At 39.5% G+C, this 14,388-nt stretch overlaps 1 protein-coding gene and 1 non-coding gene across 3 annotated transcripts in view; one reads left to right on the top strand and one right to left on the bottom strand.

The window, feature by feature from the left end:
• The first annotated feature begins 400 nt into the window (after nucleotides 1-400).
• The window catches only part of ARPP19 (cAMP regulated phosphoprotein 19), a 19,833-nt gene continuing 5,845 nt past the window's right edge, over nucleotides 401-14,388 (top strand). The window contains exons 1-3 of one of the 2 annotated variants that reach the window (XM_006733315.3): nucleotides 401-489; nucleotides 719-773; nucleotides 12,373-12,495. In XM_006733315.3, coding sequence (XP_006733378.1) covers nucleotides 729-773; nucleotides 12,373-12,495 — 168 coding nt within the window. In that variant the 5' untranslated portion in view covers nucleotides 401-489; nucleotides 719-728. Of the gene's footprint in view, nucleotides 490-591; nucleotides 774-12,372; nucleotides 12,496-14,388 lie in introns of those variants that run through there. The other variant, XM_081831100.1, reaches the window with a different exon arrangement.
• Nucleotides 7,042-7,114, bottom strand: TRNAR-CCU (transfer RNA arginine (anticodon CCU)). Its single transcript has one exon. It is a non-coding gene; the product is annotated as a tRNA-Arg (tRNA).

Raw genomic sequence — 14,388 nt, 5'->3', positions numbered from 1 at the left:
CCTGATGTGGCTTATCTGAGCTGGAAAGGTGACATTAATAGAGTAATCAGAACAATTAATGTTTAATGATACAGTGTGTGTTGCTGGGGAGCTATAGAGAGATGTGACCTGACCTAGGGTAGGGGCTCGAGAAAAGCCTGAGGCGATGACGCAGAATGGGAGATGTGAATGAATACGGTTAAGTAGGCAAAACGGAGCGGGGAGAGACTTGTGGAAGGAAGCAGCACAGAGCTTTGGAGCGCCCCAAAGAAAATATGCATGGCTACACTGCGGGGAGCGAGTAAGAGAACCGGACCAGGCGAGTCCGGGAAAGTACAAAGAGTAAAGCTCCTGGAACAGGCAGGAAACGGCGGGGAGAGGAGGCTCCACTTATAAACTACAATTCCCAGGAAGCATCTGGCAGACGGATGTGAGGTGAGGCGCGAACCGCGACCTTTGAAGGAAGAAAGGAAGTGCTTTGGCGTCGCAGAGCCAGAGAAGCAGGGTAAGGTAGGTAGGGGCGCGGTGCGGGAGGGGCGGCCGGGCCGCGGCGGGCCGCAGTAGCCGGCTGCCGAGCGCGGCGAGGCTCCGTGTCGTCATAAGGCGGCGGCCATTTTCGCGGGCGGAGGCGGCCCGAGCGGGCGCTTGGAGAGCGGGGGCGGGCGGGCCTGAGGCGGTGCGGCGGCCGGGCGGCCTCGGCCACCCGGTAATCGCATCTTCTCCCGGCGTTTCGTTTCAGAGGGAGCAGTATGTCCGCGGAAGTCCCTGAGGCAGCCTCCGCGGAGGAGCAGAAGGTGAGTGTGCACGGGGAGCGGCCCCGGGGTTCGGAAGGCCCAGAGGAGAGGCTGCCGGGCCTGCCGGGCGGCCTGCTCCAGCCGCGTGCGGAGAGGCGCGCCCGGAGTCGGCTCCGGGGCGCCTGGTGCAGAGAGCGGGAGGAGCCAGTGCGCCTCGGCCCTCCCGGCCGAGCTCTCTCCCACGTCTGCTGCCCGCTGGAACTCTGGTGCCTAGCGCCAACGTGGTGGGCGTCTGAACGTTGTCCACGTCTTCGCCGAGGCTTGCCTTGGTGTGTCGCGTTTTTCCTTACACTCGACTGTACATACGAGCAGTTTCTGTGCGTGGAACCTAAGTTTTTCCGTGAGCTTCACTTCGCGTAGGAAGTTTTATTTCTCCCTTGGAGAACTAACTCTCCAACTACTGGTATTGTCCGCATGTTCGTGTTCGCGCGGTGAGTTAGACCTCGGTTGGCATTTCAGTTCGTCTTTGTTTGCCGTGTAACCTTGACCAGTTGCTCAGCTCCTTAGTTTTCAGTTTCCTCATCTGTAAAGTAAGAATAATAATACTTCATACGGTTGTTGTGAGGCTTAAATGAGGTAGGTAACTTACAATATTTAGCGCCGTCTCTGCGCAGAAATGTGAGCCACTGCGATCTGCATATGGTTTTACTTGACTGAAAATCAAAAGCTTGGAATTTAAAATTTTTTTACCAACTTAGTTGGTCTGGATTTTCGTAGAAACAGGAATATTTTTTAAACTCACTTGTAATATTGAAGGAAAATATGCCACAAATCAGTATAATTCAAATTATGAATATTAAGGCTTTCTCTTTTATCTGTGCTAAGTTCTTTTCCCCTTCCACCATTATTATTTCTGCTGCCCCACCCTCCAAGGTTCTTGTGGCTGGCCTGCAAAGGCCCATGATACCTTGTTTATTAAATTGTTGATGGAAAGTTACCGGCACTTTTTCTTGAAAAATCAGAGGGCATTATCATAAATAGATTTGGCCTAATGCTTGGACTTTGTAAGGGCTTCTGCTTAATGTTCTACCCATGCTCCTAATCAGGTTGGAAATTTGCTTAGTGTATTAGTGTTCCAAACCCACTCCATATGTTCTTAACCATGTTAACCTTTCTTCAGTTGGATGGTTTTGTTATATTGTGAGTATTTTTTAAAAAGAAAGCAATAACATAAATAATAGGCCAAGTTACGATATTTTCGGGAATATTCCAGTGAAAATTATGTTGGATATTTTTTTACACTTAACAAAAACATGGACTTTCAGGGCATGCATATATATATAGTTTAAAGATTACAGTCTTAACTGTAACATGAAATGTCATTTATTAACTGAAAAATATTTATCGTGGTGTTCGTAATTGCTTGGGATTTAAGAACCCAGAAAAAAAATACAAACTGTCTGTGTTGTCTTGTCCTAAACATGGAAATCAATCTGTTTTGACTTCTCATGTACAATAGTGTGCTATGTAATTTTCTTTTATGAGATTTGTTAGTGTGCTGCCAGAGTGTAAAGTGTTGATTTCTACAGTGTAAATACTTTTACTTGGAACCGCCTAATATTCTGTCCCTAACAGTATTAAACATGTCTTGAATGTTTTCTCTTCATGAATGTCTACACTAAAAAGTTAATTCAAGTCCTTTGATTTTCAGGGCTACTGTCATTAATACCAAAGTGTGTGGGTAATATAATGTCCCTTCTTGAATTAGGGATTGGCTGTAGATGTTATGTGCCCGTAGCATGGATACCATCCCTAAACATGAGGAGAATGTGCAGAGTCACTTCTCTGTTCCTATGGGCCAAATCACCTGTTTCTTCTATTTGGAAGAATAGTTAGATGACCTAAAAAATTGGATTATTCTCTGTGTACCCAGTTGACCTTTCAATTAAAGTCAAAGTATTCAGCTAAAATACTTTTTTTTTTTTTTAAGATTTTACTTACTCATTTGAGACACAGAGATACAGAGAGAGAGAGAGCATGAGCTGGGGGAGAGGGAGAAACAGGCTTCCCGCTGAGCCAGGAGCCCAATGTGGGGCTCGATCCCAGGACCCTGGGATTATGACCCGAGCCGAAAACAGACGCTTAACCATCTGAGCCACCCAGGCGCCCCCAGCTAAGATACTTTTATAGTTTTATGGTACGGTAGCCTATTGCCTCTGAAAAATTAAGGTAAAGAGATGAGCCTGCATGGAGTAAAAGCTAAGTCACCGTTTCTCTTGAGTGCCCCTTGTAAGAGAAGAAAACCGTAGAGACCACTGTTTTTTATTGGGATATTAATTAAATCTGTACAAACATGAAAATATATAAACATCTATCTCTTTAATACTCCTTTAAAATTAAAACGGGCACGTGGAAGGTTCAGTTGGTGGAGCATGTAACTTTTGATCCTAGGGTCATGAGTTTGAGCCCCACACTGGACGTGGAGATTACTTTAATTTTTTTTTAATTAAAACAATTAAATACAAACAAAATTAGTGTAAATTATTAATTCATTGTGGCATGGTATTTTGCTGAAAGTAAATTTCCAATGTATTGAGAATGTGATAGCAATTGTTAAGTTAAAGTGTAGGAACTCTTTGAGTATGGCAAGTTAATGCCCCCCCTGGTTGTATGATGACTCAGTTCTCCTTTTTAAAGAGTAATCGGTGTGATTATTTAACTCTAAGGTCAAAAATACATCATTACATTTTAAATTCAGCTCTGTTCTTTTCTCATTATCTTGGACAGAGTACTGCTTAGTCTCTCATCATAAATGAAAGCTGAGATGGAATTCATGTAGCACTTAGAGACGGCAGTTCAGATGTGCTAGTGTGTGGTTATATTTTTTTCTTCTAGATTATCACTGAAGTGAAAACAAAACATTAAAAAAAATTTAGCAAAGACCTCTTGGATCTGTCATCTGTGAATTCCACTTTGAATAACACTAAGTTTAGTCAGACTGGTGTACGGTCTTGTCCAGGGGTGAGAAGAGGCATGTGGAGACTTAAAACACATAATTCTATGTTCATTGTGAGCATCTTAAGCTCAGGGACCCTCCTTTATTTATTTATTTTCCCATAGCATCTATCTTAACCTGATTCATTCCATTCATTTCATTGTTCAGAAAATATTGGTTGAATGAAATTTTCAGTTGAAACCATTTCTGAAGTACTATTTCAATACAGATGACAATGCTTGTACTGCAGTTTATAAAGGGGAGGGATAGACTATAGTCATATAAAAACCTTTGATTAGACCCACTTAAGAAATCTGAATGAAAGTAGAGGAATGCATATATATGTATTTTTCACATATACTAGGGTTTTTAAGTTTTTTTAAAAAGATCTCAATAGCAGGTTTTCTAGAGATTTTATTACAAGATTGTTAAATTAGTAAGATGTCTTAGAAGAAGCTAACTCAAGTAGGGCTCTCAACTAAAATATTTTTGTCAGTTTAAAAGATAATGCTTGAGGGGCGCCTGGGTGGCTCAGTTGGTTAGGCGACTGCCTTCGGCTCAGGTCATGATCCTGGAGTCCCGGGATCCAGTCCCGCATCGGGCTCCCTGCTCGGCGGGGAGTCTGCTTCTCCCTCTGACCCTCCTCCCTCTCATGCTCTCTGTCTCTCATTCTCTCTGTCTCAAATAAATAAATAAAGTCTTAAAAAAAAAATAAAAATAAAAGATAATGCTTGGTTGGGGCACCTGGGTGGCCCAGTTGGTTAAGCGCCTGCCTTTGGCTCAGGTCATGATACCAGGGCCCTTGGATCAAGTCCCGCATCCGGCTCCTTGCTTAGTGGGGAGCCTGCTTTTCCCTCTGCCTGCCGCTCCCCCTGCTCATGATCTCTCTCTTACAATAAATAAAATCTTTAAAAAAAAAAAAAAAGATAATGCTTGGTGCTTTTTCAAGTAGTAGAAAAGGAAGAGAAATATTGTGTAAATTACTTCCATTTGTCATCATTAAAGAGTGGATACAAATTGCTTTCCTGTTTTCCTAGTTTTTAAGGAATTGCCGTTAATAGTGGCATTTTCTGGGGCTATCTTAACACTGCCTTTGGTAACTAAAAAGCTCAAGGGTGTTTTTAATTTTAATTTTTAAACAACAACCTGCTGGTCTGCTTTGTGTGCAACCATTGATTATTATCAATCTAGAGATAAACCTCAGAAAAGTTTTAAAACGTTTCTCTTTGCTAGCTTAGCAACACTATACAACAGTGTTTGAGGCTTGCCTCTGTTGTTTGTTAGGCTTTTATTCCTGAACCTGTGCTACTATAACATGAAATATTTCAAAGATGAACTGATGGTGAAACTGTCAGGTGTTTAGAAGTTTCTTAGCCTTATTGAGACAGTTGGAGTACATTGTGTTCATTCAGTAGGCTTTTATTGAACACCTGTTAAATGCCAGCCACTGTGCAAGTAGCAAGGATTTAATTGGACCATAGTACTTTTCCCTAGAGGTTGATAACAGTACTGATACTTTCCTGGCAATATCCCAAAGGATTTGTTGGCTTTCATTAATCTTTTCTATTTATTCATCAGTCAGTGCATCAGTGAACATATTGCTGAGCAGGTAGAGGAGAATTTGCTTAGAGTGATCAGATTTTTATTGCTGATGTTGCTGTGTAACTTCTCTGCTGAAGTCTGAAAAGTGGTATAAATCATTCAGATTTATTAGCAGTCCATGACAGACTACATAATCCCTAATTTTTTGAATGATCTTTTTTCTGAATGTTTTTATTCTTTATGCCCCACCTACTTACAAAAAGGATATCTAATGTATTTCAATAGACTAGTTCACAAAACAAGTGCCTAACAATATTAGGCTGTGTGCTAGGTGTAGAGTATACAATGAAGATAAATTTATGTACTTGTTGAGGATAACCCTCATTTAAAATATTGTTTTTAGTTTTTTTTTTTGTTTTGTACATGATAAGCATATATCTTTGTCATGGTAATCCTGGGTTTCTGGTTTCCCAATTTGTAGCCAGAGTAAATGTTCCAAAATTCTAATGGCCCTTCTACACTTCTCCCCACCAAAGGTGTTATCAGCATAGGAACCACTTAGGTGAGTGAATCCACTCACATTCTAGCATCTATTCTACAAAGTAGTAGAATTGCTGTATAACATAAAAGTTTCTTGGAGGATTAAATTTTGAAAACAGATTTGAATTTTTAAAAATACTTCCTGGTTAAGCTTATCATTTCCCTATTTTGTTGGTCCTTTCTATTGTATCTGTTTATTTCATTAATTTCTTTTTATTTTCTCCTATTCTGTTCGGGTTCCCTTCTTTGTTTACTAAAGTTGGATACATAGCTCATTGAGTTTTCATTTTCTTCTTTTCTTTTTTTTTTTTTAAAGATTTTATTTTTTTGACAGAGAGACCGCGAGAGAGGGAACACAAGCAGGGGGAGTGGGCGAGGGAGAAGCAGGCTCCCCGCTGAGCAGGGAGCCTGAATGTGGGGCTCCATCCCAGGACCCTGGGATCATGACCCCAGCCAAAGGCAGACGCTTAAAGACTGAGCCACCCAGGTGCCCCATCGTTTTCTTCTTTAAATATAAGCCCTTTGGGGGACCTTTGTTGTATCCTACAAGTTTGGTTAGTATAGAATTTTTATTATCAGTGAGTTCCATGTGTTTTTTTATTCCCATTATTTTTTTTAACCATTAATTATTTCAGTAATGTAGTTTTTTAAGTTCATACACATTGCAGTTTTAATGAGTTAAGCTATTATAGTAATGTATTTTAATTTCCAAATAGTAGGGATATATAAATATTTTTATTATTGTCTTTTTTTTTTTAAGATTTTATTTATTCATTTGAGACAGAGAGAGAGCATGAGCAGGGGGAGAGGCAGAGGGAGAAGCAGGCACCTTGCTGAGCCAGGAGCCAGACATGGGGCTCGATCCCAGGACCCTGGGATCATGACCTTAGCCGAAGGCAGACACTTAACCATCTGAGCCACCCAGGAGCCCCTATTGACTTTTAATCTTATGAATTATAGTCATAGATGGTGATCTGGATGAAAATGGTTGACTTGCTTTATAGCCTAGTATTTCATCAATTTTTCCATTTGTGCTTGAGAAGAATACATATTTCCTAGCTATTGGGTACAGAAATAAAATCTGGTATCTTGACTACTTTTTCTTTTTCACCTATCAGTTACTGAGGAAGCTGTGTTGAAATCTCCTATGCTGATTGACTTGTCAGTTGTTACTATAATTCTGTCAATTTTTGCTTTAAATATTTTGAGGCTTTTTTTTTTTTTTAAGATTTTATTTTTAAGCAATCTCTACACCCAGCATGGGGCTTAAACCCATAACCCTGAGATCAGGAGTCACATGCTGTACCAGCTGAGCCAGCTAGGCTCCCCTTTTGTTTTGTTTTTATTTTTTTTATTATTTATTTTTTTTTAATTTGCGAGAGAGAGAATGAGAGACAGAGAGCATGAGAGTGGGGAGGGTCGGGAGGGTCAGAGGGAGAAGCAGACCCCCCGCTGAGCAGGGAGCCCGATGCGGGACTCGATCCCGGGACTCCAGGATCATGACCTGAGCCGAAGGCAGTCGCTTAACCAACTGAGCCACCCAGGCGCCCTTGTTTTGTTTTTAACCTCATATATTAAGACATTAAAATTTGAAAAGCTAATGTGTCAGTTGTATCTCAGCGAAGTTGGGAAAATTATTGAAGTGACTTGTCAGTATACATTAATGTATGCCAATTTCTTTGCTATTGCTTCCTAAATCTCAGGGCTTTTTCAAGATTTATTTTCATTCTAGCTGAAATAAATGTTTAGGAATTACTTTAAAGGATGTCCAGAAACATGGAATCACACCAAGTTCTGTGTGCCCTTTTGCTTTTTTTAACATAACCAAAGGGATGAATTGCTTATTTTACCTGATTTTATCAACTAGTGTCCTGTCTGGAGAGTAGAAACCACTTTGGGTATTTTACACAGAAAGGGACATGATTTAGGGAATTAGAATTCAGATTATTAGAAGAAGGGTGAAGGAATAAAGGGGGGAAGATGATATTGTTTCTGGAGGTGAGGAATTGCAGAAAGCTGTTGATTGTGCACAAGTGAGCACTATTCTGAGCTCAGCATCCTCTGTGCATACTGTCATGTGGCAGCTGCAGTAGCCCCTGATTATCTGCTTGATGCCCCTCTGCAGGAGCTCCTGGGCTACTGCTTATCTTCACATTGTTGGTGGCTCCTCACCAGGAGAGTGGATTCTTTCTCCCATTTCTTTGAATCGGTTGTAGGTGTCATGGGCAGAACCTAATAAGAATTCAGTCTGGGAAGTGTAGCTTCAGGCTTCTAACTATAGTGATTTAGGGGAGTGTTTTAAAGAAGGGTAAGTGTGGGCTGAATGCCAATGGACACACTCTGCCACCTGACATGTTATTTATACTTCACTCTACAAGTTCCAAGCATTTCAACTTCCTTATCAGTAAGGTCTTATAACTGTACATTTGCAAAAAGTTAAGAATGTTTCTGTATGATCCATGAAAAGTATCCTAGGTGTCTTGATGGTATGTACTGTGTTTTAAAAGTGTAGCTTTGGTCATATTTTTCCCCCTTTTGGTGTTAAACGCAGCTGAAATTCTGAATCCAGCTACAAAGTTGGGGCTAGCAGACATTTGCTCTTGTGCTGCGTATTTGGCAAGAAAGTTCAAGGATTAATTTGTTTTTCTGGGACATATTATAAATCCATTCTAAATCTAAATGATATTTTCTTCTGTAGATGCTGTTGCCCAAAACATTTTTTATAGTAAACTATTTTGATTTAATTGAACATGCTTAATATTATATGTAAACATACGTGAATATATTCCTTATTTAGAAAATAAGGGAATGCCAGGTACAGTGGTATATTGTGTACAACTTTCTTCCCCTCTCTTAAATGAGGGAAACCTGCAGAAACACTGGAAATTATGGAAAGTTGCTACCCTATACCAGAAACTTTAAGGAATTTCTCTTACAAATAGAGAACTGGTAAGTCAACTCAAACAAAGGAAGTGGAGAGCCTTTATTTCCCATGCCCAAGAAAGCTGGATGGTTTTAGTGGAAATGTAGGACTCTGCTAACACCCTTTAATTTGAATGTGGGAGGACTCAAAGGCTGTAATCAAGTTACAGTCCTTTTCAGCTAACATCCAAATTTAATGTTAACCAATTTATAAAACAACTGTATAGGGGGACCCAAGAATAGGTTCCTTCTCCCAGTTCCCCAAAGTAGCACCACTGTCAATACAGCTGGACCTACAGCAGATAACTACAGTGAAAGCTGAGCCACTGAAGAGAAACTGCAGCCTGCCTTCCTGCACTAAACTAGTAACCTTAAATTTATATTATTTCTTTAGCTTTTGTGATGAATACAGTATAGTCCTTTTTTTTTTTTTTAAAGATTTTATTTATTTATTGGAGAGAGAGAGTGAGAGAGAGCATGAGAGGGGAAGGGGTCAGAGGGAGAAGCAGACTCCCCACCGAGCGGGGAGCCCGACATGGGACTCGATCCTGGGACTCCAGGATCATGACCTGAGCCGAAGGCAGTCGCTTAACTGACTGAGCCACCCAGGCGCCCGAATACAGTATAGTTCTACCTTACATATTACGTAGGGGTTAGATTCTAAAGTTAGTAAGGCAGGAATCGCATATAACTAAAATCACTCTTGAAAAACCCCAATGAAGTCATAATCATAGTGGAGACAGCCCCATCAATTCTTAATAGGAAGAATAGTCACTTTTTTAATCTAATGGTTGAACAGGTATCTGGGCTGATTCTTCAGGTGATTGACAGCTGAGGTGGTAGACTTGTAGGGGCTGAGTTTTTTAATACTAGAATGATAAACAAAACATTGATACACTTAAATTCTGAAAGAGACCCAGGATTGAGGTCATCATGGGAATAGCAGGTTTGCATCACACACCTCACACTTGAGCTCTCTCTGGGGCATACTCTTCTTGAATGGAATGACTGGCAGAATCACTGATACTATTTAGAGTCTCTATCTCTGGCAGAGCATACCTAGTTGAATTTTGTGTATATCAAGTGAGTGATGTGACCACTTAAAGAGACTGAAAATCTAAATAGATGCATGGAACTGTAGCATAAAAGGAAGGTAGAGCACTTAAAGCAGAAGGGAGCATACATATAAAGGAAGCCCCATAGAAAAAGTGTATTTGACAGCAGCAGCAGCTTTAATCTCAAAATACTCCAAGACTAAAAATGAGATGTACTAACACATGAGGAAGCTGGTCAAGATGAAGGAGATATTGACGATGTATAAGCTGAACAGAGCTGATTATAAAGCATGTATGAATATAACTTTGAGGAAAATGCATGCAAAAATCCTAAGTCGTTTTGGGCATAAATGATTTGCTTGCTGTACAGGAACAGAAGCCTTGGCAATTATGGATATTCATTTATTTTTGACATCCCTAAATAACTTGGAAGAATTTAGATATGCAGAGGTATGTGATTTTGCCTAGCTGGTATGCAGAAATGAGTCCATTAGCTGGAAGGTGCACTTCAGCATTGCCTATCAGGGAAACTTTGTTTTTCTTGATTCATTCATTCTTCAGTACTTACCATAAAGTGATAAACACTGCTCCCCTATAAAATATGGCTCTTGGGCAGAAAGTAGACAAAATCAAAACTGGTGTTAAAAGTGAGTAGGCTTGAGTGGACTCTGCCTCTCGGCCCTGCTGCCCTAACCTGCAGGCGGGGACCATATACACATGAAAGGGGGAATGAAGAGTTGAGAAGAGGAGAAAGAATAAGGGGGAAGAGACAGGCCCTCTTTCAACTTGACAAATAGTTTCTGTTGACCATGAAGGGATGGCTAGGACTCTGCAATCACTCCAGAGTCTGTAGATGGGATCTTGGGAAAACTGAAAAAAGTCAATGCAAGAAAAATGTCCCTTCTTAGATGTCAGTGGTATGAGCAATCATACTGTATAGACACCTAATGTAGGGGGTATACCACCATGTCCTGAAATGAGACATAACTATTTGAAAGGACTGACCTATTCCCAGGACTGAGACTGATTCAGTGGGTTATGGGATAATCTACCAACTCAGTTTTTGGACCGTGAAACTTCTTGGGAAAGTTTCACATGGGGGAATGACGGGGTTTAGGACATGCTGCCCCCAAATATGGCACCTTGGGATATTGGATATTATAAGCTGAAGGAATTTGAGAAATGGTATGTGCAGGAAGGACTTTTTGATCTTCCCCTGAAGCAGGTCATTAGATCCTCAAATGAGAGGTGCCTTCCCTATAATCGGAGATAGAGGGACACTGAGAAGACTGAAGAAATAGGCCTTGCTGTTTTCCTCTATTTACCACTTCCATCTCATATGCCTTTTTGTCCTATCGTATTTTTTTCATTTTCTCTCTACTTTTGATTAAACTTAGAATAAAAATCAGGTTTAACCATCTTTGGTCTTCATCCTTATGAAGCCTCCTGTATGACATAAAATTTGTATTAAGTAAATTTATATGTTTTTCAAAAAAAAAAAAAAAAAGTGAGTAGGCCTGGGGCACCTGGCTGGTTCAGTCGGAAGAACCTGCAACTCTTGATCTTGGGGTCATGAGTTTAAGCCCCACGTTGGTTGTAGAGCTTACTTAAAAAAAAAAAGGCATCTGGGTGGCTCAGTTGGTTAAGCGTCTGACTTTGGCTCAGGTCATGATCTCAGGGTCCTAGCATTGAGCCCCATGTCAAGCTCTGTGCTCAGCGGGGAGTCTGCTTGTCCCTCTGCCCCCCTCCCGGCTCCTGCTTGCTCTCTCAAATAAATAAAATCTTTTAAAAGAAAAAAGTTAATAGTCTTAAAATATTGACAGTCATTTGGTCAGAAAACACATTTTGATACGTTACAGAATGGGACCTTTGGCATGAGGAGTATTTGTCATTAAATATGGGGAGAAATTAGGGAATAATATACACTGATATGAAGGTTGACAAAGATGTTTTTCTTTAAAAATACCGAGGCTGAGTGCCTGGCTGACTCAGTCGGTGGAGTGTGGGACTTTTGATCTCCGGGTTGTGAGCTTGAGCCCCATGTTAGGTGTAGAGATAACTTAAGAGAAATAAATTCTTTTAAAAAAATAAAATAAAAATAACCAAGGTCTTCTATATTGAGTTAGGGAAAACCTCCTGGTAAATAAGCTGTTGCTAATTCCTATTAAAGAATCTCAGAGCTTCCAATCATACATGAATTTGCATTAACAGGAGATCAGATCTTTTTTTTGTATTTTAACAGTATGACGATGGTTCTCTAAATATAGGCAAAGAGCTGATGAGTTCCATGGAAGGTGACTAACTATAAATGTATTATACATGACTGGAAGGTAATGGCAAGCAAGATTTCAGAGCTGAGTTATCTTGATATTTTTATCCAGTGTGTGGGGTGTACACATGCATCACAGCTATAATAGAGCTATCACATGGATCATTTGAAAAACAAGACAGAGATGTTTTAAAAGCTTCTGTGCTTGATTTCTTAGTCAGATGCTGCATTATTTGGCACTCGACAACTAAAGTCAGGATCCAGATATTAAAAGGCTAATTATTTTAAATAAAAGTGAATTGGAATAGACAAGTAATTTATTTTAAATTATTTCAGGAAATGGAAGATAAAGTGACTAGTCCAGAGAAAGCTGAAGAAGCAAAATTAAAAGCAAGGTATCCTCATCTGGGACAAAAGCCTGGAGGTTCAGATTTCTTAAGGAAACGATTACAGAAGGGGGTAAGTTCTCATGTGTAATCTTCAAATGCTTAAACCCTATGAACTCATTGCGATTGCAATTATGAAATGGGTGTCTGTTTATATATAACTCTGTACCTTACCAGATATAAATATACAGAGAGACGTATATAATTTTTCCAATATTTTATACTGGTTATTGTATAAATATGTATGATAAGAATGAACAGCTCATCACTTTAAACTGTTTGAAGCATGTAGAAAGTACAGATAGTAATAGAGCAGAACCCGTGCACCCACCACCCAGATTTAGTATGTTAATATTTTGCCATATTTACTTCAGTTTTATCTTTGTAAGAAAGAAAATGTTGTAGATATAGTTGAAACCTACCAAATGTGTGTATATATATCCTTCCCCCCTTCTTTTCGAAAGCAGCGACTATCCAGAAGCTGGTATATACCCTTCTGCCCATATTTTTTTTTTTTTTAACTTTAACCTGTTTTAAAGATGATTTCCATGCAAAGACTATAAATATTTTTTGTTTGGATGAAATGGTTGCTTATAAAAGCAGAGCTTATTATCTCCTTTACATAATATATTTTACAGAGTTACTCTAATACAATTTATGCATGGTAATTTTAATAGTTCATATTACCGAAAACATTTTTTCAAAATCTTACCAATTCTTTGTGAGGTAGAAACCATTATTGCTTAATAATGAGGTCTGAGTTGTGATAATGCTGCTTGTTCGTTCCTTAGGTTTTCTTTTCTAACCCCTTTGTAAAAAAAAGGACTCCATCTTTGGTTAAAGTACATTTAAATGATTTACCACACAGGGAACAGGGAAAGATGAAGAGAACTGTTAATTGAATCAGGTGCCAAGTCATGTTTTTCCTTTAATAAATACCTTGAACATACTGGTATCTGCTGTTTGGTTAATAAACACATGTCCGTATGTACATGTATGTTTATATGTATAGGTTTTGGCTATAGTTATATATGGATTATTTTCTCAAATCAAATTGCAAAAGGATAGTTTTTTCCAGCTTTATTGAGATACTATTGACATAACATTGTGTAAGTTTAAGGTGTACACTGTGATGATTTGATACCCATACATGTTGTGAAATGCTTACCAGTAAGGTTAGTTAACACATCCCTTACCTCACATAATTACCGTTTTGTTGTTATAGTGAAAACATTAAAGCTTTACTCTCATAGCAACTGTCAAGTATACAATTCAATATTGTTAACTTACTGTACATTAGATCCCTGGAACTTATTCATCATATAATTGAAAGTTTGTGCCTTCTGACCAGTATCTCCCTATTTCCCCCATCCCACAGCCCCGGGCAACCACATTCTGCCATTTCTATGAGTTTACTGTTTTTAGATTCCACATGTAAGTGAAATCATACACTCTTTTTCTTTATACCAAGAGAATATGGTAACGTGGCACGTGGCTGGCTCAGTCGGTAGAACATGTGACTCTTGATCTCCAGGTCATGAGTTCGAGCCCCATGTTGGGGGTAGAGGTTACTTTAAAAAAAAATAAATAAAGTTCAGCTAATAAAAATTCTAACAGAATTAAAAAAAAAAAATTCTAACAATTAAAAATAAATAGATAAGAACTTATTTTTAGAAGTGGTAAAATACAGAATTTTTTTGTTTTTTGTTTTTTTTTTTTTGAAGATTTTATTTATTTATTCGACAGAGTGAGAGAGACCGCGAGAGAGGGAACACAAGCAGGGAGAGTGGGAGGGGAGAAGCAGGCTCCCTGCCGAGCAGAGAGCCCGATGTGGGGCTTGATCCCAGGACCCTGGGATCATGACCTGAGCTGAAGGCAGCCTATTAATGCCTGAGCCAACCAGGCGCCCCCAGAATTTTTTTGTTTTATATGAAAGAATAATGTTCACAGCTTTGAAATACTAGGA

This window comes from Leptonychotes weddellii, chromosome 9 (assembly GCF_054177405.1).
Source record: "Leptonychotes weddellii isolate Sample4059 chromosome 9, ASM5417740v2, whole genome shotgun sequence".
Lineage (NCBI taxonomy): Eukaryota > Metazoa > Chordata > Mammalia > Carnivora > Phocidae > Leptonychotes > Leptonychotes weddellii.
The sequence above is the reverse complement of the archived record's forward strand: the minus strand, read 5'-3'. Positions and strand labels throughout refer to the sequence as shown.